The sequence below is a fragment of the Salvelinus fontinalis genome, chromosome 33 (assembly GCF_029448725.1).
Source record: "Salvelinus fontinalis isolate EN_2023a chromosome 33, ASM2944872v1, whole genome shotgun sequence".
NCBI lineage: Eukaryota > Metazoa > Chordata > Actinopteri > Salmoniformes > Salmonidae > Salvelinus > Salvelinus fontinalis.
Window position 1 is genome coordinate 26,937,370 of NC_074697.1, and position 27,454 is coordinate 26,964,823.

The 27,454-nt window shown below is 44.9% G+C and overlaps 1 protein-coding gene across 2 annotated transcripts in view; it reads right to left on the minus strand.

Annotated features, from left to right (window-relative positions):
* LOC129831892 (serine/threonine-protein kinase ULK2-like) overlaps window positions 1-27,454 on the minus strand; it is an 85,020-nt gene that overhangs the window by 53,304 nt on the left and 4,262 nt on the right. For both annotated transcript variants that reach the window (XM_055895449.1, XM_055895448.1), the window contains exons 2-3: window positions 14,517-14,609; window positions 14,273-14,314 (exon numbers count right to left, since the gene is read on the minus strand). In XM_055895449.1, coding sequence (XP_055751424.1) covers window positions 14,273-14,314; window positions 14,517-14,609 — 135 coding nt within the window. The remainder of the gene's footprint in view (window positions 1-14,272; window positions 14,315-14,516; window positions 14,610-27,454) is intronic.

Below are 27,454 nucleotides of genomic sequence, written 5' to 3' on the forward strand. Positions count from 1 at the left end.
CCAAAACCTGCGGGCTCTCCTTCACTGCAGCCGAGGTGAGTAAAACATTTAAACGTGTTAACCCTCGCAAGGCTGCAGGCCCAGACGGCATTCCCAGCCGCGTCCTCAGAGCATGCGCAGACCAGCTGGCTGGTGTGTTTAAGGACATATTCAATCAATCAATCCTTATCCCAGTCTGCTGTTCCCACATGCTTCAAGAGGGCCACCATTGTTCCTGTTCCCAAGAAAGCTAAGGTAACTGAGCTAAACGACTACCGCCCCGTAGCACTCACTTCCGTCATCATGAAGTGCTTTGAGAGACTAGTCAAGGACCATATCACCTCCACCCTACCTGACACCCTAGACCCACTCCAATTTGCTTACCAACCCAATCGGTCCACAGACGACGCAATCGCAACCACACTGCCCTAACCCATCTGGACAAGAGGAATACCTATGTGAGAATGCTGTTCATCGACTACAGCTCAGCATTTAACACCATAGTACCCTCCAAACTCATCATCAAGCTCGAGACCCTGGGTCTCGACCCCGCCCTGTGCAACTGGGTCCTGGACTTCCTGACGGGCCGCCCCCAGGTGGTGAGGGTAGGTAACAACATCTCCACCCCGCTAATCCTCAACACTGGGGCCCCACAAGGGTGCGTTCTGAGCCCTCTCCTGTACTCCCTGTTCACCCACGACTGCGTGGCCATGCACGCCTCCAACTCAATCATCAAGTTTGCGGACGAGACTACAGTGGTAGGCTTGATTACCAACAACGACGAGACGGCCTACAGGGAGGAGGTGAGGGCCCCCGGAGTGCGGTGTCAGGAAAATAACCTCTCACTCAACGTCAACAAAACAAAGGAGATGATTGTGGACTTCAGGAAACAGCAGAGGGAGCACCCCCCTATCCACATCGACGGGACAGTAGTGGAGAAGGTGGAAAGTTTTAAGTTCCCCGGTGTACACATCACGGACAAACTGAATTGGTCCACCCACACAGACAGCGTTGTGAAGAAGGCGCAGCAGCGCCTCTTCAACCTCACGAAGCTGAAGAAATGTGGCTTGTCACCAAAAGCGCTCACAAACTTCTACAGATGCACAATCGAGAGCATCCTGTCGGGCTGTATCACCGCCTGGTACGGCAACTGCTCCACCCACAACCGTAAGGCTCTCCAGAGGGTAGTGAGGTCTGCACAACGCATCACCGGGGACAAACTACCTGCCCTCCAGGACACCTACACCAACCGATGTCACAGGAAGGCCATAAAGATCATCAAGGGCAACAACCACCCGAGCCACTGCCTGTTCACCCCGCTATCATCCAGAAGGCGAGGTCAGTACAGGTGCATCAAAGCAGGGACCGAGAGACTGAAAAACAGCTTCTATCTCAAGGCCATCAGACTGTTAAACAGCCCCCACTAACATTTAGTGGCCGCTGCCAACATACTGACACAACTCCAGCCACTTTAATAATGGCAATTGATGGAAATGATGTAAAAATGTATCACTAGCCACTTTAAACAATGCCACTTAATATAATGTTTACATACCCTACATTACTCATCTCATATGTATATGTATATACTGTACTCTATATCATCTACTGCATCTTGCCATCTTTATGTAATACATGTATCACTAGCCACTTTAAACTATGCCACTTTGTTTACATACCCTACATTACTCATCTCTATGTATAGACTGTACTCTATACCATCTACTGCATCTTGCCTATGCCGTTCTGTACCATCACTCATTCATATTTCTTTATGTACATATTCTTTATCCCTTTACACTTGTGTGTATAAGGTAGTAGTTGTGGAATTGTTAGGTTAGATTACTTGTTGGTTATTACTGCATTGTCGGAACTAGAAGCACAAGCATTTCGCTACACTCGCATTAACATCTGCTAACCATGTGTATTTGACAAATAAATTTGATTTGATTTGCTGCTGTATGGAGATTACTCTTGGTTGTGTTCTAACCCGTTTAATGGGGTGTAAAGAAAAGCCTGATGATTGAATGCATAGATGGGCAGGCAGTTCGTTTTCTAAGAAAACCGACAGGATTCCTGAAATCTCCCATGTGCACCAAGAACAAGTTCTACTGCCAAGAGCCCATCTTTTATCAAGTCAGTTTCATGTCTGTTGAATCAGTGTGGGCTGTGTACCAGGCTAGTGTCAAAGTATTGTCCATCTTGAATTGGCACCTATGTATCTCGAATCCATTAAAATGCTTTGAGGAATTCTGATCTACCCCTTAGACACTCACTCTCTCTGCAGTAAACCTTAAATGAAATAGCGGGGATGTACCGAGCTATGCTGTGCAGCGCGGGCAGTGTCAGCCTGCATATATATATATATATATATATGAGAGAGCGAGCGAGAGAGCGAAAGAGAAGGAAAGAGAGAAACACTCCACCATGTGATTACTATTCTCTGCATCACACTGCTGCATCCCTCTTCCGCTTAACGCTAAACAGCTCCATAAAGAAGTGCAGGGACAGACGTAGCCTAGCGCCTAGCTAATGTAGCGCAGGCCTGTTATTATGATATACGCCTAATGAGCAGCACAGCTCAGGATCTGAATAAGCGCTGTAACCTTCCCGTCATCCAGCCCTAATCCCAACTGGCTTTATAAACAAGACTCCTTTATGAAAACATTAAAAATAATTAGTTACAGTACATTCAGAAAGTATTCAAACCCCATGACTTTTTCCACATTGTTACGTTACATCCTTATTCTAAAATTGATTAAATTGTCCCCCCCCATCAATCTACACACAATAGCCCATAATGACAAAGCAAAAACAGGTTATAAGAAACATTTGCAAACAAAAACAAGCAAATGAAATATCAGTTACATAAGTATTCAGACCCTTTACTCAGTACTTTGTTGAAGAATCTTAGGCAGCAATTATAGCCTCAAGTCTTCTTGGGTATGACGCTACAAGCTTGGCACACCTGTATTTGTAGGGTTTCTCCCATTCTTCTCTGCAGATCTTCTGGGGAGAGTCTCTGCACAGCTACTTTCATGTCTCTCCAGGGATGTTCGATCGGGATCAAGTCCGGACTCTGGCTGGGCCACTCAAGGACATTCATAGACTTGTCCTGAAGCCACTCCTGTGTTGTCTTGGTTGTGTGCTTAGGGTCGTTGTACTGTTGGATGGTGAACCTTCACCCCAGTCGGAGTTCCTGAGCTCTCTGGAGCAAGTTTTCATCAAGGATCTCTCTGTACTTTTCTCCGTTCATCTTTCCCTTGATCCTGACTAGTCTCCAAGTCCCTGCCGCTGAAAAACATGCATACAGCATGATTCTGACACCACCATGCTTCACAGTAGGGATGGTGCCAGTTTTCCGCCAGACGTGACGCTTGGCATTCAGGCCAAGGAGTTCAATCTTGGTTCTCATGGTCTGAGAGTTCTTTAGGTCCCTTTTGGCAAACTCCAAGCAGGCTGTCATGTGCCTTTTACTGAGGAGTGACTTCCGTCTGGCCACTCCACCAAAGGCCTAATTGGTGGAGTGATGTAGAGATGGTTGTCCTTCTGGAAGATTCCACCATCTTCACAGAGGAGCAATGTTAGAGTGACCATTGGGTTCTTGGTCACCTCTCTGATCATGGCCTGACATAATCCTGTCACGGAGCTCTACAGGCAATTCCTTCGACCTCATGGTTTGGTTTTTGCTCTGACATGCACTGTCAACTGTGGGACCTTATATAGACAGGACTGTGCCTTTCCAAATCATGTCCAAACAATTAAATTTACTACAGGTGGACTCCAATCAAGTTGAAGAAACATGAAGGATGATCAATGGAAAATGATGCACCTGAGCTCAATTTCGAGTCTCATAGCAAAGGGTCTGTTTTTTATCTTTAATAAATTAGCAAGTTTTTGCTTTGTCATTAAGGGGTATTGCATGTAGATTGATGAGGGAAAAATGAATTGAATCCATTTTAGAATAAGGCTGTAATACAACAAAATGTGGAAAAAGTCAAGGGGTCTGAACACACTGTATATTGAGTCTTTGGTTTGGTTTCCACAGCGACTTGAAATACATGGAGAAGGAGGTAGAAACAGTCAGAAATCTCACACACACACACACACACACACACACACACACACACACACACACACACACACACACACACACACACACACACACACACACACACACACACACACACACACACGTGTTCACAAAGAATATGTGTGAAACTACTAAGTGCTTGGTTAGAGACCACATTCACAGACCAGGAATAGCCACAGTGTGATCGTATGAGAGCGCGTGTGTGTGCATGATTGATATAATAGTTGTGAGTGTGTGTGCCAATGTGTATGTACTAGTGATTGCTCTGTGTGTGTGTGTGTGTGTGTGTGTGTGTGTGTGTGTGTGTGTGTGTGTGTGTGTGTGTGTGTGTGTGTGTGTGTGTGTGTGTGTGTGTGTGTGTGTGTGTGTGTGTGTGTTGAGCCATGACAGATTAATTAGTTTGAGTGTGCATTCTGTGTGTGCATGACACCGTACCCAAACCTTCCACCCGCGTGCGCCATTGTGTGCAAATCAAGTTTGTCCCCCACACCAAACGCGATCACGACACGCAGGTTGAAATATCAAAACAAACTTCGAACCAATTATATTAATTTGGGTGACAGGTCCAAAAGCATTAAACATGTATGGCAATTTTGCTAGCTAGCTTGCTGTTGCTAGCTAATTTGTCCTGGCATATAAACATTGATTTGTTATTTTACCTGAAATGCACAAGGTCCTCTACTTCGACAATTAATCCACACATAAAGCGGTCAACCAAATCCTTTCTAGTCATCTCTCCTCCTTCCAGGCTTTTTCTTCTTAGGACTTTATATGGTGATTGGCATCTAACTTTCATAATAAGGTGAATTACCACAACCGACCTCAGTTCAACCTTCAATCACCCACGTGGGTATAACCAATGAGGAGACAGCACGTGGGTATATGCTTCTAAAAAGCCAATGAGGAGATGGGAGAAGCAGGACTTGCATCGCATTCTGTGTCACAAATAGAACTGACTTAAATTTTAGCACTTGGCAACGCAGACGCTCGTTGGCTCGCACGAGCAGTGTGGGTGCAATAATTGAATAACATGTACAATACCGTTCAAAAGTTTGGGGTCACTTGGAAATGTCCTTGTTTTTGAAAGAAAAGCACATCTCGTACAAAGCTGTGTATTACTCCCTTCACAGACAGCGCAAAGTGTCTCTAACCAGAATAAAAAGAGGAGTGGGAGGGGTCAACAGTGAAGAGGCGACTCCGGGATGCTGGCCTTCTAGCCAGAGTTGCGAAGAAAAAGCCATATCTCAGATTAGCCAATAAAAAGTAAAGATTAAGATGGGAAAAACACAGACAGTGGACAGAGGACCTTATTCTTTGCAACTCTGTCTAGAAGGCCAGCATTCCGGAGTCGCCTCTTCACTGTTGACGTTGAGACTGGTGTTTTGCGGGTACTATTTAATAAAGCTGCCAATTGAGGACTTGTGAGGCATCTGTTTCTCAAACTAGACACTCTAATGTACTTGTTCTCTTGCTCAGTTGTGCACCGGGGCCTCCCACTCCTCTTTCTATTCTGGTTAGAGTCAGTTTGCGCTCTTCTGTGAAGGGAGTAGTATACAGCGTTGTACGAGATCTTCAGTTTCTTGGCAATTTCTCACAAGGAATAGCATTCATTTCTCAGAATAAGAATAGACTGACCAGTTTCAGAATAAAGTTCTTTGTTCTTTGGTTCTGGACATTTTGAGCCTGTAATCGAACCCACAAATGCTGATGCTCCAGATACTCAACCAGTCTAAATGGCAGTTGTATTGCTTCTTTTATCAGCATAACAGTTTTCAACTGTGTTAACATAATTGCAAAAGGGTTTTCTTATGATTAATTAGCCTTTTAAAATGATAAACTTGGATTAGCTAACACAACGTGCCATTGGAACACAGGAGTGATGGTTGCTGATAATGGGCCTCTGTACGCCTATGTAGATATTCCATTAAAAAAATTACCCCAAACTTTTGAACGGTAGTGTATGTTTTAATTTATTTTGCAAAGCTTGCGCACACGACGCGGGTGGTATGGTCAGCATGTGAGTGGAAGTCTCTATGTATAGCCCTCAGAGTGTGTACTGTATACTACACATGAATGACTGATATTGTGTCTATAGGCTAGGCTTTATGTTTTGCCCGCATTGAGATCTAAAGGAGCCCTCACAGTGCAGCGGGCCTTTCAAAGGTCAATGTGCCCCAGCAGCGTTCTCTAACGAGGCACCACCTCACACTCCTACAAACACCCAGCGACAGTGCTCCTACCCTCAGCTAATGACCGTCGACTGTAAACAGACCACACTTTCTTAATTGGTCTTTCAGCGGTGTGGCATCGATAACCACCAGACACCCTCCACCTCAACTGAGATTGAAGAGTATGACCAGGGATAAGCTAATATCTAAGCCTATATCTGAATTCAGATGCTAGGCCAGGGGTCTTGTTTTTTTTAGACAAAAAAAGTCTAAAATCAACAGGAATTCTGCAAAAAAATATATAATTTTGGAAATCTGTTCACAAGTATTCCCAGAGGGGGAAAAAAAATAATAATAATTACATTAAATAAATAAATATATAAATAAATATTTAAATATGATCGTGTCAACATTATCAAGGTATGAAATTATTGTTATTTTAAAATACAATCTCTTTTGGGCTTAGTTGTTTGTGGTCAATTTGCAGTGTACAAATCACTATAATTATGTTCAGCCCGCAGCTGAATCTGGCTGCCTACCCCTGCGCTAGGCCTTACTAACGTTAAAGCTACAATATGTTACTTTTTGGGTGACCCGACCAAATTCACAAAGAAATGTGAGTTATAGATCTGTCATTCTAATTAAAAGCAAGTCTAAGAAGCGGTAGATCAGTTTTCTGTGCCATTTTGATGCTTCCCATTCTTAAGTTTCATTTTTGTGTCTTTTACTTTCGGTTTTGTACATCATCTTCAAAACAGCTAAAAATACATTACTTGTAGATATTGAAAATATATTTGATAGCGGTTTAGATACAATAGGTCAATAATTAGCTACACTAAGTGCGCACACACCAAGCGATAGACAGAGAGCGAGCGAGAGACTGCGACAGACCGAGCGAGCGAGCAACTGTGACAGAGAGAGCGAGCGAGCGACAGACAGACAGAGAGCGACAGACAGACAGAGCGAGCTACAGACAGAGCGAGCGACAGACAGAGCAGAGCGACAGACAGAGCAGAGCAGGGTGAGCGACAGAGAGCGAGCGACAGAGCAAGCGACAGAGCAAGCGACAGAGCGAGCGAGCGACAGACAGACAGAGGGAGCGAGCAAGCGAGCGAGCGGCAGACAGAGCGAGCGGCAGCTAAAAATAGATTACTTGTAGATATTGAAAATATATTTCATAGCGGTTTAGATACAATAGGTCAATAATTAGCTACACTCTAAGTGCGGACACACCGAGCGAGAGACAGAGAGAGCGAGCGAGAGACTGCGACAGACCGAGCGAGCGAACAACTGCGACAGAGAGAGCGAGCGAGCGAGCGACAGACAGAGCGAGCGAGCGACAGACAGAGCGAGCGAGCGAGCGACAGACAGAGCGAGCGAGCGAGCGACAGACAGAGCGAGCGAGCGAGCGACAGACAGAGCGAGCGAGCGAGCGGCAGGCAGAGCGAGCGAGCGGCAGGCAGAGCGAGCGAGCGGCAGGCAGAGCGAGCGAGCGGCAGGCAGAGCGAGCGAGCGGCAGGCAGAGCGAGCGAGCGGCAGGCAGAGCGAGCGAGCGGCAGGCAGAGCGAGCGAGCGGCAGGCAGAGCGAGCGAGCGGCAGGCAGAGCGAGCGAGCGGCAGGCAGAGCGAGCGAGCGGCAGGCAGAGCGAGCGAGCGGCAGGCAGAGCGAGCGAGCGGCAGGCAGAGCGAGCGAGCGAGCGGCAGGCAGAGCGAGCGAGCGAGCGGCAGGCAGAGCGAGCGAGCGGCAGGCAGAGCGAGCGAGCGGCAGGCAGAGCGAGCGAGCGGCAGGCAGAGCGAGCGAGCGGCAGGCAGAGCGAGCGAGCGGCAGGCAGAGCGAGCGAGCGGCAGGCAGAGCGAGCGAGCGGCAGACCGAGCGAGCGAGCGGCAGACCGAGCGAGCGAGCGGCAGACCGAGCGAGCGAGCGGCAGACCGAGCGAGCGAGCGGCAGACCGAGCGAGCGAGCGGCAGACCGAGCGAGCGAGCGGCAGACCGAGCGAGCGAGCGGCAGACCGAGCGAGCGAGCGGCAGACCGAGCGAGCGAGCGGCAGACCGAGCGAGCGGCAGACCGAGCGAGCGGCAGACCGAGCGAGCGGCAGACCGAGCGAGCGGCAGACCGAGCGAGCGGCAGACCGAGCGAGCGGCAGACAGAGCGAGCGGCAGACAGAGCGAGCGGCAGACAGAGCGAGCGGCAGACAGAGCGAGCGGCAGACAGAGCGAGCGGCAGACAGAGCGAGCTGCAGACAGAGCGAGCTGCAGACAGAGCGAGCTGCAGACAGACAGACAGAGCGAGCTGCAGACAGACAGACAGAGCGAGCGGCGGACAGAGCGAGCGGCGGACAGAGCGAGCGGCGGACAGAGCGAGCGGCGGACAGAGCGAGCGGCGGACAGAGCGAGCGACGGACAGAGCGAGCGACGGACAGAGCGAGCGACGGACAGAGCGAGCGACAGACAGAGCGAGCGACAGACAGAGCGAGCGACAGACAGAGCGAGCGACAGACAGAGAGCGAGCGACAGACAGAGAGCAAGCGAGCGAGCGACAACCATATCTTAAGGCAAAAAAAAGAGCTTCTGGATATCAGGACAGCGATCACTCACCTCGGATTAGACAAGTTTTTTTCTTCAACAAACAAGACGCACAAGACATTCTCCAAACACCCGACAGGGCCGACATCTACGTTATTTGCAAGAGGAAGCAACGCAAGTACAGAGGACAAAGAGCCGGATGCCTGGTCAGGACCCGGAAAAGGCGGATGGGAAAGCTGCCGTTACCATCAATACTACTCGCCAACGTGCAATCATTGGACAATAAACTAGACAAGGTACGATCACGAATATCCTACCAAATGAGACATCAAAAAGTGTAATATCCTATGTTTCACGGAATTGTGGCTGAATGACGACATGGATATTCAGCTAGGGGGACACACGCTGCACCGGCAAGATAGAACAGCACACTCCGGTAGACGATGGGGGGGGGGGGGGGGGGGGGGGGGGGGGGTCTGTGCATATTTGTAAACAACAGTTGGTGCACGAAATCTAAGCAAGTATCTAGATTTTGCTCGCCTGAAGTAGAGTATATTGTGATAAATTGCAGGCCACACTACTTGCCTAGAGACTTTTCAGCTATACTTTTTGTGGCTGTTTATTTACCACCACAGACAGATGCTGGCATTTAGACAGCACACGGTCAGCTGTATAAGGAAATAAGCAGACAGGAAACCAGTCACCCAGAGGCTGCGCTCCTAGTGACCAGAGACTTTAAGGCAGGGCACCTTAAATCAGTTCTACCAAATTTCCATCAACATGTTAAATGTGCAACCAGAGGGAAAACAATTCTAGATCAACTGTACTCCACACACAGAGACACGTACAAAGCTCTCCCTCGCCCTCCATTCGGTAAATCCGACCACAACTCTATCCTCCTGATTCCTGCTTACAAGCAACAATTAAAGCAGGAAGCACCAGTGACTCGGTCTATAAAAAAAGGGGTCAGATGAAGCAGATGCTAAACTACAGGACTGTTTTGCTATCACAGACTGAACCATGTTCCAGGATTCTTCCGATGGCATTGAGGAGTACACCACATCAGTCACTGGATTTATCAATAAGTGCATCGAGGGCGTCGTCCCCAGTGACTGTACGTACATACCCCAACCAAAAGCCATGGATTACAGTCAACATTCGCACTGAGCTAAAGGGTAGCGCTGCCACTTTCAAGGTGCGGGAATCTAACCCTGAAGCTTACAAGAAATCCTGCTATGCCCTGCGACGAACCATCAAACAGGCAAAGCATCAATACAGGGCTAAGATTGAATCATACTACACCAGCTCCGACGCTCGTCTTATGTGGCAGGGCTTGCAAACTATTACGGACTACAAAGGGAAGCACAGCCGCGAGCTGCCCAGTGACACGAGCCAACTAGATGAGTTAAATCATTTCTATGCTCGCTTTGAGGCAAGCAACACTGAGGCATGCATGAGAGCATCAGCTGTTCCGGACAAATGTGTGATCATGCTCTCCGTAGCCGACGTGAGTAAGACCTTTAAACAGGTGAACATACACAAGGCTGCGGGGCCAGACTGATTACCAGGACGTGTGCTCCGGGCATGTGCTGACCAACTGGCAGGTGTCTTCAATGACATTTTCAACATGTTTCAAGCAGACCACCATAGTCCCTGTGCCCAAGAACACAAAGGCAACCTGCCTAAATGACTACAGACCCGTAGTACTCATGTCCGTAGTCATTAAGCGCTTTGAAAGGTTGGTAATGGCTCAAATCAACACCATTATCCCAGAAACCCTAGACCCACTCCAATTTGCATACCGCCCAAACAGATCCACAGATGATGCAACCTCTATTGCACTCCACACTGCCCTTTCCCACCTGGACAAAAGGAACACTTAAGTGAGAATGCTATTCATTGACTACAGCTCAGCGTTCAACACCATAGGCCCCTCAAAACTCATCACTAAGCTAAGGATCCTGGGACTAAACACCTCCCTCTGCAACTGGATCCTGGACTTCCTGATGGGCTGCCCCCAGGTGGTGAGGGTAGGTAGCAACACATCTGCCATGCTGATCCTCAATACTGGCGCTCCCCAGGGGTGCGTGCTCAGTCCCCTCCTGTACTCCCTGTTCACCCACGACTCCATGGCCAGGCATGACTCCAACACCATCATTAAGTTTGCAGACGACACAACAGTGGTAAGCCTGATCACCAACAATGACGAGACAGCCTATAGGGAGGAAGTCAGAGACCTGGCCGGGTGGTGCCAGAACAACAACCTATCCCTCAACATAACCAAGACTAAGGAGATGATTGTGGACTACATGAAAAGGAGGACCGAGCACGCCCCCATTCTCATCAACGGGGCTGTAGTGGAGCAGGTTGAGAGCTTCAAGTTCCTTGGTGTCCACATCAGCAACAAACTAGAATGGTCCAAAAACACCAAGACAGTCGTGAAGAGGGAACGACAAAGCCTATTCCCCCTCAGGAAACTAAAAAGATTTGACATGGGTCCTGAGATCCTCAAAAGGTTCTACAGCTGCAACATCGAGAGCATCCTGACTGGTTGCATCACTGCCTGGTACGGCAATTGCTCAGCCTCTGACCGCAATGCACTACAGAGGGTAGTGCGTACGGCCCAGTACATCACTGGGGCTAAGCTGCCTGCCATCCAGGACCTCTACACCAGGCGGTGTCAGAGGAAGGCCCTAAAAATTGTCAAAGACCCCAGCCACCCCAGTCATAGACTGTTCTCTCTACTACCGCATGGCAAGCGGTACCGGACTGCCAAGTCTAGGACAAAAAGGCTTCTCAACAGTTTTACCCCCAAGCCATAAGACTCCTGAACAGGTAATCAAATGGCTACCCGGACTATTTGCACAGAGAGAGCGCGAGAGAGCGTGAGAGAGAGACAGAGAGAGACAGAGAGAGAGACAGAGAGAGAGACAGAGAGAGCGAGAGAGAGACAACTAAATAAACAAAGACTGTGGGAAGAAACAATGAGAAATGAGAGTGCAATAGAAAGAGAGAGTGAAAAGAAAGCCTACAAAGAGAGGACGCTTGGAGGCCTAACACCCATCTCTAACACTGCAACACTATCTTTGTCTCCCTCTAAACGCCGAAGCCGCAGTCTCTTCTCTCTTTCCTTTCAGACGGCATCTCTAAGCCCCACTGCCTGTGTGCCAAAGGCGACAGCTGCAGAGGCGAGAGATGGCCCAGGGAGAGTACAGCTCTGCCAATGGGAGGAGAGGGGGGAGCGAGAGACTGACTAAGACACGCTACACACAAAGCCCAAACTGGTGTCTTCAGTTATGGGGAGTGTTCTGTGGCAATCCTATTCACTTCCAGGTAGAAGTTGCCCCTCCCCCTAACCCCATATCTAGGATCAGATTCCCTGACCCCCAATCCAAATCTTAATCATAAGGGGTATGAAAAGATAAATCGGCACTTAGTGGATTTAACCTATTTCCACTCATCCAGTCTGTTCGGCATTGACAAGGGACTTTTCAAACACATTTTACATCACACACTACATTAGCATAACAGAAATGTCTGACTCTATAAGTGGTGATTACATCAGGGGCGTGGCCGGAGGGATGAAGGGAGGCGGGCCGGATGGGTAGAGCAGCAGGGTCCCGGTGGGAGGCTTACATAAACACAGGAAGTGCCTCACCGTGTGGGCAGCGCTGCTTGATCATCACTTCAATAGCTCTCTCTCTAATACCACTCTTTCAATCTCTCCCAATTGGGTGGAGCCCTACCGGAAAGGCTTTTTATAGCAAGAGAACGCAGAGAGACTCATAGCGGTACCTGCTAACCATGGAGTGAACAATGAAGCCCACACACAGAGAGAGCTCATGAACTGAGGAGGGCTGAGCTGGTGTTTCAAAAGCTGTTCCCTGTTCTTTAATAGAAGGCTCTTCTATTAAATTTGATTGATTGATTTCCATGCTGACCCAAAGCTACAGGTCTACTAGTCACCATGAAGTAAGGTCATGATGAGCTCGACTAACACCTGACCTTTGGTGGCGGCCATTTTGTCCCCCACCTTGGACGACCCTGCCCCTGAACACATCACTGAGGACAGTCGGTGGTGAGTTCTGATTGGCGACCAGGGAGATGATGGGCCGTACAACGCAAGCTGCTGGTATAACCATGGCCAGTCATGAGAAGCTCCCAGGCTCCACCAGTCAGTCAGTGGTCACAGCCTTGGCCCACCAGTCAGTGATCTGTCAGAGTTAATGGTTTAGACATCATGACCACTGACTTTACACACAGACTTCTGCTCTGGACATATGCAGTCAGCTCCACCTGGACCGGACAAACACAGAAAAGGTCTACTCAGGAGCTTGGCAACCCATTCTAATGTGTTTGTCTGGCTCACTGGTCAGCTAGTGATTGAGAGTGTTCTGCCTGTATGCTGCTGCATTGCCCTGCCCCTGCACTGTCCCATTTTGCTAGTTATAATGACTCAAACAATTTGCTTCTAGCCATTTAGGTTTAATTGAGCAGTGTTGTTGAGAATGGCTAGATGAAACGAAGAGCGGTCAGTATAAAAAGCCCCTGAGTGAACTGGAGCCTCCTAGTTTTAGTGACGCTAGGCTAACTCTGCTTTAGTAGTGACGCTAGGCTAACTCTGCTTTAGTAGTGACGCTAGGCTAACTCTGCTTTAGTAGTGACGCTAGGCTAACTCTGCTTTAGTAGTGACGCTAGGCTAACTCTGCTTTAGTAGTGACGCTAGGCTAACTCTGCTTTAGTAGTGACGCTAGGCTAACTCTGCTTTAGTAGTGACGCTAGGCTAACTCTGCTTTAGTAGTGACGCTAGGCTAACTCTGCTTTAGTAGTGACGCTAGGCTAACTCTGCTTTAGTAGTGACGCTAGGCTAACTCTGCTTTAGTAGTGACGCTAGGCTAACTCTGCTTTAGTAGTGACGCTAGGCTAACTCTGCTTTAGTAGTGACGCTAGGCTAACTCTGCTTTAGTAGTGACGCTAGGCTAACTCTGCTTTAGTAGTGACGCTAGGCTAGCTCTGCTTTAGTAGTGACGCTAGGCTAGCTCTGCTTTAGTAGTGACGTTAGGCTAACTCTGCTTTAGTAGTGACGCTAGGCTAACTCTGCTTTAGTAGTGACGCTAGGCTAACTCTGCTTTAGTAGTGACGCTAGGCTAACTCTGCTTTAGTAGTGACGCTAGGCTAACTCTGCTTTAGTAGTGACGCTAGGCTAACTCTGCTTTAGTAGTGACGCTAGGCTAACTCTGCTTTAGTAGTGACGCTAGGCTAACTCTGCTTTAGTAGTGACGCTAGGCTAACTCTGCTTTAGTAGTGACGCTAGGCTAACTCTGCTTTAGTAGTGACGCTAGGCTAACTCTGCTTTAGTAGTGACGCTAGGCTAACTCTGCTTTAGTAGTGACGCTAGGCTAACTCTGCTTTAGTAGTGACGCTAGGCTAACACAGTAGACACACTCGGTCTACCTGCAATCAACTGAGCTCTACCTTACTTCAAATGGGAAAACAAGATAAGGACTTACCTGGACATCATAAAGCGCCACAATGTTCTCATGTTGAAGTTCCTGGAAAAAGTAATGAAGAAAACAAGTACATTAGCGATGCATTGGCTACTGTACCTTTGACGTGACAACTGGCTTCTATTTAGATTTATAAGTCATGGCCTTACAGTCAAACATGATGACTAATGGAAGATAGATGTCAACTCATTCTTTAAATACGTTTCCAAGATAAGTGAGAAGGAATTAGGTTAAGCATACTACTCACCTTGAGGATTTTGATTTCCTTGCCAAGCAGGATCTGGGACTTGGAGAGGTTCTTCTTGGTAATGCTCTTGACGGCCACCTCCCAATCAGTCTTCTGCAGTCGGAGGAAAAAGTGAAATAAAGGAACAACTAGTTAAAATCCCTTTAAACATGTTCAGTTCCTCCATCACTTACACTAATGCCAAGGGAAGCTTGTGTGTGTGTGTGTGTAAAGCTCAGGCCAACTGGCCTTTAATTGCTTTGCGTGCACTGTGTATCATCGTTTGTGAGAGAGATGCGGGGGAAGAGAGGACATCTTGGACAATAAACCAACAGGTTTTTTGGGTTTCAATCAGATAGACCTCAGACTGAATGAAGAAACAGTCAAATGAATACTAGAACACAGTTATCTAGTTATCTAGCTTGATGGTTTTTGCAACTGCACTTGAAGAAACTTCCAATTTCCGGATTGACCGACCTTAATGTCTTAATGGACTGTCGTTTCTCTTTGCTTATTTGAGCTGTTCTTGCCATAATATTGATTTGGTATTTTACCAAATAGGGCTATCTTGTTTGGTCTCCCGAGTGGCGCAACAGTCTAAGGCAACGGTCTAAGGCACTGCATCACGGCCGATGATTGCGAGTCACACAGGGCGGTGCACAATTGGCCCAGCATTGTCCGGGTTTGGCCGGACAATGGGTTTGGCCGGGGTAGGCCGTCATTGTAAATAAGAATTTGTTTGTAAATGAGAGCAAAACATTCTTATGGTGACAATAACATTTGTTGGCACCTTCAATTCTTGCCCACTCATAAAAAGTACATTTCAACACTCAACAGTTCAGGCAAATTTGATGAACTACTAAACTTGGAACCAAATCAGAACTCCTGTACATACCCCTCGTGATGAAGGTAGCAAATGGCCTTCTAGAGGCGAAAGAAACGCACACCTATTTAGGCGAGGTGCTGGCTAACGGAGTGGAACACTTAAAAAAATAAAAGGAGAGCCGCACACTCGGAGCTCAGTTAGCCTTCGCCTATCTACGATAACACAGCCTCTTGTGAAAACGAGAACTGCTGTCTGATGAAGAGGAACAGACATAGCTAGCTAGCTCCCCGACTGAAATAAAATAAATCGATTTTGAGTGCACTTGAAATATGCAGCATGAAAGAGGAAATGTCTTGATCATATGAAGAGGTAACTCCATTCACCCTTTCGTCAATTTATTGCAAGACAGCCAATGTCACAGACCAGCCTAGCCAGCTACTGTAAATGTCCATTTCGATTTCATTAGCCAGCTCTGTCATGTTTTGGCATGATTATGTGTCACATTTCAAAGAATTAGCACCAGGATTAAGAAACATGAAATCATATGCTTTGCATAGAAACTCAAATAAAAGCATGCAGAGAGATAGGTGTGTGTATGTGTGTCATGTATGCCAGAATGGAGGTTTAAAAAACAACATGGCATAACTATGGCATAACCTAAACATACAGTAGTAAAAAGTTGACACCTATTCATTCAAGGTTTTTTCTTTATTTTTACTATTTTCTACATTGAAGAATAATAGTGAAGACATCAAAACTATGAAATAACATATATGGAATCATGTAGTAACCAATAAAAGTGTTAAACAAATCAAAATATGTTTTATATTTGAGATTCTTCAAAGTAGCTCTTGGCATTCTCTCAACCAGCTTCATGAGGTAGTCACCTGTAATGCATTTCAATTAACAGGTGTGCCTTGTTAAAAGTAAATGTAATGCGTTTGAGCCAATCAGTTGTGTTGTGACAAGGTAGGTGTGGTATACAGAAGAAAACCTTATTTGGTAAAAGACCAAGTCCATTTTATGGCAAGAACAGCTCAAATCAAACTTTATTTGTCATATACGCCAAATACAACAAGTGTAGATCTTACTGAGAAATGCTTATTAAACCTGTCTAGGATCAGCGTGGCGCTAGCGGCACACCCCCCCCCCCCCACTGAAAAACCAGTGCCGCGAAATTCAAAAAAAATATTTTTTTAAAATATTTAACTTTCACACATTAAAGTCCAATACAGCTAATGAAAGACACAGATCTTGTGAATCCAGTCAACATTTCCGATTTTTAAAATGTTTTACAGGGAAGACACAATATGTAAAGATGTACATCTATTACCTAAAAACACATTAGCATAATCCACCATCTTTTATTTGTCCACCAACACCAGTAGCCATCACCAATTCGGCTAAACTAAGATATTTATAGCCCCTAACCAACAAAAAAACTCATTAGATGACAGTCTGATAACATATTTATGGTATGGGATAGGTTTTGTTAGAAAAAAGTGCATATTTCAGGTATATGGCATAGTTTACAATTGCACCCACCATCACAAATGGACTAGAATAATTACAATGAGCAACGTGTTTACCTAACTACTAATCATCAAACATTTCGTAAAAATACACAGCATACACGAATCGAAAGACACAGATCCTGTGAATACAGACAATATTTCAGATTTTCTAAGTGTCTTACAGCGAAAACACAATAAATCGTTATATTAGCTTAGCACATAGCAATTAGCAGCCCAGCATTGATTCTAGCCAAAGTGAGCGATAAAAGTCAACATCGCCAAAAGATATTAATTTTTTCACTAACCTTCTCAGAATTCTTCCGATGACACTCCTGTAACATCACATTACAACATGCATATACAGTTTGATCGAAAATGTTTATATTTAGCCACCAAAATCATGGTTAGACAATGTGAAATGTAGCTCAGCTGGTCAGAAAATGTCCTTGCGCCACTTAGACAGTGATCTACTCTTATACATAAATACTCATAAACGTGACTAAAAAATATAGGGTGGACAGGGATTGATAGACAATTTAATTCTTAATACAATTGCGTTATTACATTTTTTAATTTATCCTTACTTTTCAATACAGTTTGCGCCAAGCGAAGCTACGTCAAAAAACATGGCGTCCTAAGCCACTAAAATGTTTCGACAGAAACACGATTTATCATAATAAAAATGTCCTACCTTGAGCTGTTCTTCCATCAGTATCTTGGGCAAAGGATCCTTTCTTGGGAGAAATCGTCTTTTGGTGGAAAGCTGTCCTCTTGCCATGTGGAAATGTCAACTGAGTTCGGGATGAACTGAAAAGCATGCCCAACTTTTCACATCGTTGCAAAAATAAATGTCCCAAAATCGCACTAAACGGATATAAATTGCTATAAAACGCTTTAAATTAACTACCTTATGATGTTTTTAACTCCTATAACGAGTGAAAAGATGACCGGAGAAATATAACAGGCTAAACTAACGCTTGGAACAGGAGAGGGTCGGTGTCTTCCACGCGCGTTACGCAGCAAGAAAAGACTTGCTAGCTAAAGGTTTTTTTCATTTGTAGGGCCTGTGAACGAGCAATCGACCCCGTTGGAATCGTCATCACGTAAAGGCATCCAGGGGAAGACGTAAGAAGTGTCCGTATAGTCATAGCAACGACAGTGCCCTTTTAACTGACTTCAGAAAAGTGGCCAACATTTCTCAAATCTGACTCCATGTCAGGGAAATTGCTGTAGAATGGGCTCTGTTCCACTTAGAGACAAAATTTCAACTCCTATAGAAACTATAGACTGTTTTCTATCCAATAATAATAATAATATGCATATTGTACGATCAAGGATTTTGTGGGAAGCCGTTTAAAAAATTAGCCACATTAGCATAAATAGTCTAAACAGCGCCCCCATCCCCAACAGGTTAACAAGCCCTTAACTCTTCTTGAACTGTTGGTTAAGAAAATATTTACCAAGTAGACTAAAATAAAAAGTAATAATAAAAAAGTAACACAATAACAATAATGAGGTTATATACAGGGGACACCTGTACCGAGTCAGTGTGCAGGGGTACAGGTTAGTTGAGGTAATTTGTACTTGTAGGTGACAGGTGAAGTGACTATGCATATATAAACAGCGACTAGCAGTGTACAAAAGGGAGTGGGGGAGGGGGTAAATGTAAATTGTCCGGTGGTGATTTTATTAACTGTTCAGGAGTCTTATGGCTTGGGGGTAGAAGCTGTTGAGGAGCCTTTTGGTCCTAGACTTGGCGCTCCGGTAACACTTGCCGTGCGGTAGCAGAGAAAACATGTCCTGGATGGCAGGAAGCTTAGCCCCAGTGATGTACTGGGCCGTTCGCACTACCCTCTGTAGCACATTACAGTCAGATGCCATACCAGGGGGTGATACAACCGGTCAGGATACTCTCGATGGTGCAGCTGTAGAACTTAGGATCTGGGGACCTATGCCAAATCTTTTCAGTCTCCTAAGGGGGAAAAGGTTTTGTCGTGCCCTTTTCACGACTGTCTTGATATGTTTGGACCATGATAGTTCGTTGATGATGTGGACACCAAGGAACTTGAAACTCTCGACCCGCTCCACTACAGCCCCGGTGATGTTAATGGGGGCCAGTTCGGCACACCTTTTCATGTAGTCCACAATTAGCTCCTTAGTCTTGCTCACATTGAGGGAGAGGTTGTTGTCTTGGCACCACACTGCCAGTCCTCTGACCTTCTCCCTATAGGCTGTCTCATTGTTGTCGGTGATCAGGCCTACCACTGTTGTGTCGTCAGCAAACTTAATGATGGTGTTGGAGTGGTGTTTGGCCACGCAGTCGTGGGTGAACAGGGAATACAGGAGGGGTCTAAGTACACATTCCTGAGGGGCCCCCGTGTTGAGGATCAGCGTGGTAGATGTGTTGTTACCTACCCTTACCACCTGGGGGCAGCCTGTCAGGAAGTCCAGGATCCAGTTGCAGAGGGAGGTGTTTAGTCCCAGAGTCTTTAGGTTAGTAATGAGCTTCGTGGGCACTATGGTGTTGAACGCTGAGCTGTAGTCAATGAACAGCATTCTCACATAGGCCAGTCTAGAGTAAGATTGAGATTGCATCATCTGTGGATCTGTTGGGGCGGTATGCAAATTGGAGGGGGTCTAGGGTCTCCGGGAGGATGCTGTTGATGTGAGCCATGACCAGCCTTTCAAGCACTTCATGGCTACCGACGTGAGTGGCACAGGGCGGTAATCATTTAGGCAAGTTACCTTCGCTTCCTTGGGAACGGGGATTATGGTGGTCTGCTTGAAACATGTAGGTATTACAGACTCGGTCAGGGAGAGGTTGAAAACGTCAGTGAAGACACTTGCCAGTTGGTTCGCGCATGCTTTGAGTACACGTCCTGGTAATCTGTCTGGCCCAGCGGCTTTGTGAATGTTGACCTGTTTAAAAGTTTTGTTCACATTGGCTACCGAGAGTGTTATCACACAGTCGTCCAGAACAGCTGGTGCTCTCGTGCATGCTTCAGTGTTGCTTGCCTCGAAGCGAGCATAAAAGGCATTTATTGTCTGGTAGGCTCACATCACTGGGCAGCACGCGTCTGGGTTTCCCTTTGTAGTCCGTAATAGTTTTCAAGCCCTGCCACATCCGACGAGCGTCAGAGACGGTGTAATAGGATTCAATCTTAATCCTGTCTTGACGCTTTGTTTGTTTGATGGTTCGTCTGAGGGCATAACGGGATTTCTTATAATTTCCCTGTTAGTCTCCCGCTCCTTGAGTGGCAGCTCTAGCCTTCAGCTCGATGCGGACGTTGCCTGTAATCCAAGACTTCTGGTTGGGATATGTACGTACAGTCACTGTGGGGACGACGTCATCGATGCACGTATTGATGAAGCGAATGACTGCGGTGGTGTACTCCTCAATGCCATTGTATGAATCCCGGAACATATTCCAGTCTGTGCTAGCAAAACAGTCGTGTAGTGTAGTTTCATCTGACCACTTCCGTATTGAGCGAGTCACTGGTACGTCCTGCTTTAGTTTTTGCTTGTAAGCGGGAATCAGGAGGATAGAATTATGGTCAGATTTGCCAAATGGAGGGCGGGGGTAAGCTTTGTATGCATCTCTGTGTGTGGAGTAAAGATGGTCTAGGATTTTTTTTCTCTCTGGTTGCACATGATATGCTGGTAAAAAAATCAGTTTTACCAAATTAAGTTTGCCTGGATTAAAGTCCCCGGCCAATAAGAGAGCCCCTTCTGGGTGTGCATTTTCTTCTTTGCTTATGGCCTTATAGAGTTGGTTGAGAGCGGCCTTAGTGCCAGCTTCGTTCTGTGGTGGTAAACAAACAGCTACGAATAATATAGATGAGAACTCTTAGTAGATAGTGTGGTCTACAGCTTATCATAAGGTACTCTACCTTAAGCGAGCAATACCTCAAGACTTCTTTAAAATTAGACATCGCACACCAGCTGTTATTGACAAAGACACACACCCCCACCCCTCGTCTTAGCAGAGGTATTCTGCAGGTGCATGGAAAATCGTGCTAGCTTTATATTGTCCGTATCGTCGTTCAGCCATGTCTCGGTGAAAAATAAGAAGTTTGTTTTTAATGTCCTGTTGGTAGGATAATCTTAATCGTAGGTCATCAATTTTATTATCCAAAGATTGCACGTTAGCAAGAAGAACGGATGGCAGTTGGAGTTTACTCGCTCTCCTACGGAACTTCAAAAGGATGCCTGGGCCGCGGCCCCTTTTCCTGCGTCATTTCTTCACGCAAAACGCGAGGATCTGGGCATCTTCCAGTGAAAGCAGGATATCCTTCTCGTCGGACACGTTAAAAGGAAACATTTTCTTCCAGTCCGCGGTGAGTAATCGCTGTTCTGATGTCCAGAAGTTCTTTCGGTCTTAAGAGACGGTAGCAGCAACAATACATACACAATAAGTTAAAAAAATAAGTTAAAGTAAATGCAAAAAAACTAAAATGGCACAATGTGTTGGGAGAATGTAAAACATCAGCCATGTTTTTTGGCACCATCTTATAAGGAAAAGAGAAAGACAGTCCATCATTACTTCAAAAGACATGAAGGTCAGTCAATACGGAACATTAACAACCTTGAAAGTTTCTTCAAGTGCAGTCGCAAAAACCATCAGGCGACATGATGAAACTGGCTCTCATGAGGAACGCCACAGGAAAGGAAGACTCAGACTTGCCTCTGCTGCAGAGGATAAGTTGCAGTTAACTGCACCTAAGATTGCAGCCCAAATAAATGCTTCACAGAGTTCAAGTAACAGACACATTTCAACATCAACTGTTCAGAGGAGACCGCGTGAAATCAGGCCTTTGTGGTTGAATTGCTGCAAAGGAACCACTATTAAAAGAACACCAGTAAGAAGAAGAGACTTGCTTGGCCAAGGACCATGAGCAATGGACATTACACCGGTGGAAATCTGTCATTTTGTCTGATGAGTCCAAATTTGAGATGTTTGGTTCCAACCGCCATGTCTTTGTGAGATCCTGAGCAGGTGAACAGATGATCTCCGCATGTGTGGTTCCAACCGTGAAGTATGGAGGAGGAGGTGTAATGGTGTGGGGTTGCAGGTGACACTGTCAATGATTTATTTAGAATTTAATGGCACACTTAACCAGCATGGCTACCACAGTATTCCCATCTGGATTGCGCTCAGTGAAACTATCATTTGTTTTTCAAAAGGACAATAACCTAAAACACACCTCCAGGCTGTGCAAGGGTTATTTAACCAAGAAGAAGAGTGATGAGTGCTGCATCAGATGACCTGGCCTCCACAATCACCCGACTTCAACACAATTGAGATGGTTTGGGATGAGTTGGACCACAGAGTGAAGAAAAAGCACCCAACAATTGCTCAGCATATGTGGGAACTCTTTCAACTGTTGGAAAAGCATTCCAGGTGACTACCCCATGAAGCTGGTTGAGAGTAGAGGTCGAACGATTATGATTTTTCAACGCCGATACCGGTTATTTTTATTTATTTGTAATAATGACAATTACAACAATACTGAATGAACACTTATTTTAACTTAATATAATACATCAATAAAATCAATTTAGCCTCAAATAAATAATGAAACATGTTCAATTTGGTTTAAAAAATGCAAAAACAAAGTGTTGGAGAAGAACGTAAAAGTGCAATATGTGCCATGTAAGAAAGCTAACGTTTAAGTTCCTTGCTCAGAACATGAGAACATATGAAAGCTGGTGGTTCCTTTTAACATGAGTCTTCAATATTCCCAGGTAAGAAGTTTTAGGTTGTAGTTATTATAGGAATTATAGGACTATTTCTCTCTATACCATTTGTATTTCATTAACCTTTTACTATTGGATGTTCTTATAGGCACTTTAGTATTGCCAGTGTAACAGTATAGCTTCCGTCCCTCTCCTCGCTCCTCCCTGGGCTCGAACCAGGAACACAACGACAACAGCCACTCTCGAAGCATCGTTACCCATGCAGAGCATGGGGAACAACCACTCCAAGTCTCAGAGCGAGTGACGTTTGAAACGCTATTAGCACGCACCCCGCTAACTAGCTAGCCATTTCACATCGGATACACGAGCCTAATCTCGGGAGTTGATAGGCTTGAAGTCATAAACAGCGCAATGCTTGACGCACAACAAAGAGCTGCTGGTAAAGCGCACAAAAGTGCTGTTTGAATGAATGCTTACGAGCCTGCTGCTGCCTACCACCGCTCAGTCAGACTGCTCTATCAAATCATAGACTTAGTTATAACATAATAACACACAGATATACGAGCGGAATCCGGAAACGATCATCTCGAAAACAAAACGTTTATTCTTTCAGTGAAATACGTAACCGTTCCGTATTTGATCTATAATCCATTAGTCTAAATATTCCTGTTACATTACACAGCCTTCAATGTTATGTCATAGTTACGTAAAATTCTGGCAAATTAGGCAGCCCAAACTGTTGCATATACACTGACTCTGCGTGCAATGAACGCAAGAGAAGTGACACAATTTCACCTGGTTAATATTGCCTGCTAACCTGGATATATTTTAGCTAAATATGCAGGTTTAAAAATATATACTTCTGTGTATTGATTTTAAGAAAGGCATTGATGTTCATGATTAGGTACACATTGGAGCAACGATACGCACCGCATCGATTATATGCAACTCAGGACACGCTAGATAAACTAGTAATATCATCAACCATGTGTAGTTAACTAGTGATTATGATTGATTGATTGTTTTTTTATGAGATAAGTTTAATGCTAGCTAGCAACTTACCTTGGCTTACTGCATTTGCGTAACAGGCAGTCTCCTTGTGGAGTGCAATGAGAGGCAGGTGGTTAGAGCAGTGGACTAGTTAACTGTAAGGTTGCAAGATTGAATCCACCGAGCTGACAAGGTGAAAATCTGTCGTTCTGCCCCTGAACGAGGCAGTTAACCCACCGGTCCAAGGCCATCATTGAAAATAAGAATGTGTTCTTAACTGCCTTGCCTAGTTAAATCAAGATTAATTAAAGGTGTAAAAAAAAAAAAAAGGGGAAAAAAGCATTTAATTAAAAGGATCGGCCAAATCGGTGTCCAAAAATACAGATTTCCAATTGTTATAAAAACTTGAAATCGGCCCTAATTAAATCGGCCATTCCGATTAAATCGGTCGACCTCTAGTTGAGAGAATGCCAAAAGTGGGCAAAGCTGTCAAGGCAAATGGTGGCTACTTTGAAGAATCAAAAATATTTGTTTAACACCTTTTTGGTTACCACATGATTGCATGTGTGTTAATTCATAGTTTTGATGTCTTCACCATTATTCTACAATGTTGAAACTAGCAAAAATAAAGAAAAACCATTGAATGAGTAGGTATGTCTGAACTTTTGACTGGTACTGTATTGCTTCCCTTGCAATACAACTTTCAATCAAAATAGTTGTACAATGTGCTGAGCAATACAATAAAGTTTGGTGGGCATGCATAATGTTGATGCATTGGAATAGAAGGTATGAAGAATGTTAAAGAGCCTGTAGGATTATAAAAAAAGCATTTGGGAAAAGTATATTTGAGTTTCAAATACAACATGTTCAGTGAATGTGAGTATATTTAAGTGGTTTAAATGATTCACTTCCCTACTAACCTTCTAAAATCGCCAAAATCGTATTCTACCAAAAATGACTGAGTGCGAGACATGTTCTCCATAATGTACATTTAATGCATGCGAACAAAGAGTTTCACAGTTTATTGAGCACAGAGACAAAAATCAGGTGTCTCAGGCAGTATTTGTGTAACCTACCAATCAATGTACAGTGCATTCTGAAAGTATTCAGACCCTTTGACTTTTTCCACATTTTGTTGTTACAGCCTTATTCCAAAATGTACTAAATAGTTGTCTCAATCTACACACAATACCACATAATGACAAAGCAAAAACAGATTTGAAATTGTAGCAAATTTATAAATGAAAAACCCCCGGAAATATCAGATTTACATGTATTCAGACCCTTTACTCAGTACTTTGTTGAAGCACCTTTGGCAGTGATTACAGCCTTGAGTGTTCTTAGTTATGACGCTACAAGCTTGGCACACCTGTATTTGGGGAATTTCTCCCACTTTTCTCTGCAGATCCTCTCAAGCTCCGTCAGGATGGATGGGGAGCTTCACTGCACAGCTATTTTCAGGTCTCTTCAGAAATGTTCGATCGGGTTCAAGTACAGGCTCTGGCTGGACCACTCAAGGACATTTAGAAAATTGTCCCGAAGCCACTCCAGCATTCTCTTGGCTGTGTGCTTAGGGTCGATGTTCTGTTTGAAGGTGAACCTTTGTCCCAGTCTGAGGTCCTGAGCGCTCTGGAGCAGGTTTTCATCAAGGATCTCTCTGTACTTTGCTCTGTTCATCTTTCTCTCGATCCTAACTAGTCTCCCAGTCCCTGCAGCTGAAAAACATCCCCATAGCATGATGATGCCACCATCGTGCTTCACCATAGGGATGGTGCCAGGTTTCCTCCAGATGTGATGCTTGGCATTTAGGCCAAAGAGTTAAAAATATTGGTTTCATCAGAACAGACTATACTGTTTACCATGGTCTGAGAGTCCTTTGGGTTTCTTTTGGAAAACTACAAGTGGGTTGTCATGTGCCTTTTACCAAGGAGTGGCTTCCTTCTGGCCACACTACCATTAAGACCTGATTGCTGGAGTGCTGCAGATATGGTTGTTCTTCTGGAATGTTCTCCCATATCCACAGAGGAACTCTGTAGCTCTGTCAGAGTGATCATCGGGTTCTTGATAACCTCCCTGACCAAAGCTCTTCTTTCCCGATTGATCCGTTTGGCCGGGCGGCCAGCTCTGATTTCACTGTCTTCTTGGGGACCTTCAATGCTGCAGAATTTTTTGGTACCCTTCCCCAGATCGGTGCCTCGACACAATCCTGTCATGGAGCTCTAAAGACAATTCCTTCCACCTTGGTTTTTTCTCTGACATGCACTGTCAACTGTTGAACCATATATAGACAGATGTGTGCTTTTCCAAATCATGTCCAATCAATTGAATTGACCACACATGGACTCCAAGTTGTAAAAACATCAAGGATGAACAATGGAAACAGGATGCCCCTGAACTCTGAATAAATAAGGTATTACTCATAAATAAGGTATTTCTGTTTTAATTTTTTGTAAATAAGCAAAAGACTGTTTTTACTTTGTCATTATGGGGTATTGTGTGATAAAATATTGATAATTGATTAAAAAAAATGTTTTGTCAACTTTAGAATAAGGCTGTAACGTAACAAAATCTGGAATCAAGGGGTATGAATACTTTCCGAATGCACTGTATAGCAAGTGCAATGGAGGGCACAATTTTACAATGCTGCAGTCCAGAAATGCCAAAATCCTGGGCCTCTGATAGAGACTGTCATCAACACATGCTTCTCTTTAGGAGCATTTGTGTGTCCAGTGCCCATAGGCTACCTCAATAACCTTGTGCCCCTGCACATTGAATCTGTACCAGTATAGCCTCGCTACTGTTATTTTTAATGTTTCAGTTTAATTACTATATATTTTTTTTTACATCAGTTGATTTTAGTAAATACTTTCTTAAAAAACATGAGCTAGCGCACACCCAGAAACATTATTTTGTGTTGAGGTGCTGACTAATGGCTAATAAACAATTTTTTAATTTAAAAGAAAATGTAAAGGAGTCGCACACTCCATATATAAACTCCCAGTAATTTATTGGGTAAATCACCTTTATTGGGGGTGCGACGATTTTTTATGGTTTATAGTAAATACTTTAACACTTTTATTCCTAAAACTGCATTGTTGGTTAACTTCTTTATGATAGGGGGCAGCATTTTCACTTTTGGATGAATTACGTGCCCATAGTGAACTGCCTCCTACTCTGTCCCAGATGCTAATATATGCATATTATTATTACTATTGGATATAAAACACTCTGAAGTTTCTAAAACTGTTTGAATGATGTCTGTGAGTATAACAGAACTCATATGGCAGGCAAAAACCTGAGAAAAAATCCAAACAGGAAGTGAGAACTCTGAGACTGGTCAATGTTCAACTCATCGCCGATTCAATTCCCTGTAAGATATGGATCTGTTTGCACTTCCTACGCCTTCCACTAGATGTCAACAGTCTGTAGAACGTGGAATGAAGTTTATGCTGTGTTGTGGGGCCGGATGGGAGGGGAATGAGTCAGTGGTCTGGCAGATTGCCAGTTCCTGGTCATGCGCTTTCCTCATGATATCACCTTGCGTTCCATAACTTCTACAGACATGAAGGAATGCTCCGGTTGGAACGTTATTGGATGTATATGATAACAACATCCTGAAGATTGATTCTCTACTTAGTTTGACCAGTTTATTCGACCTGTTATATAACTTGTTGAAGTTGTCCGAGTTCGCCTGCATTTGCGCGAGCGTTTGGACATGTGCACTAAACATGCTAGCAAAAGTAGCTACTTAGACATACTGTAAGTAATGGACATTATCGAAGAAAACAACGATTTATTGTGGAACTAGGATTCCTGGGAGTGCATTCTGATGAAGATGATCAAAGGTACGGGAATATTTATGATGTAATTTCGTATTTCTGTTGACTCCAACATGGCGGAGAAATGTTGTTATATCTGAGCGCCGTCTCAGA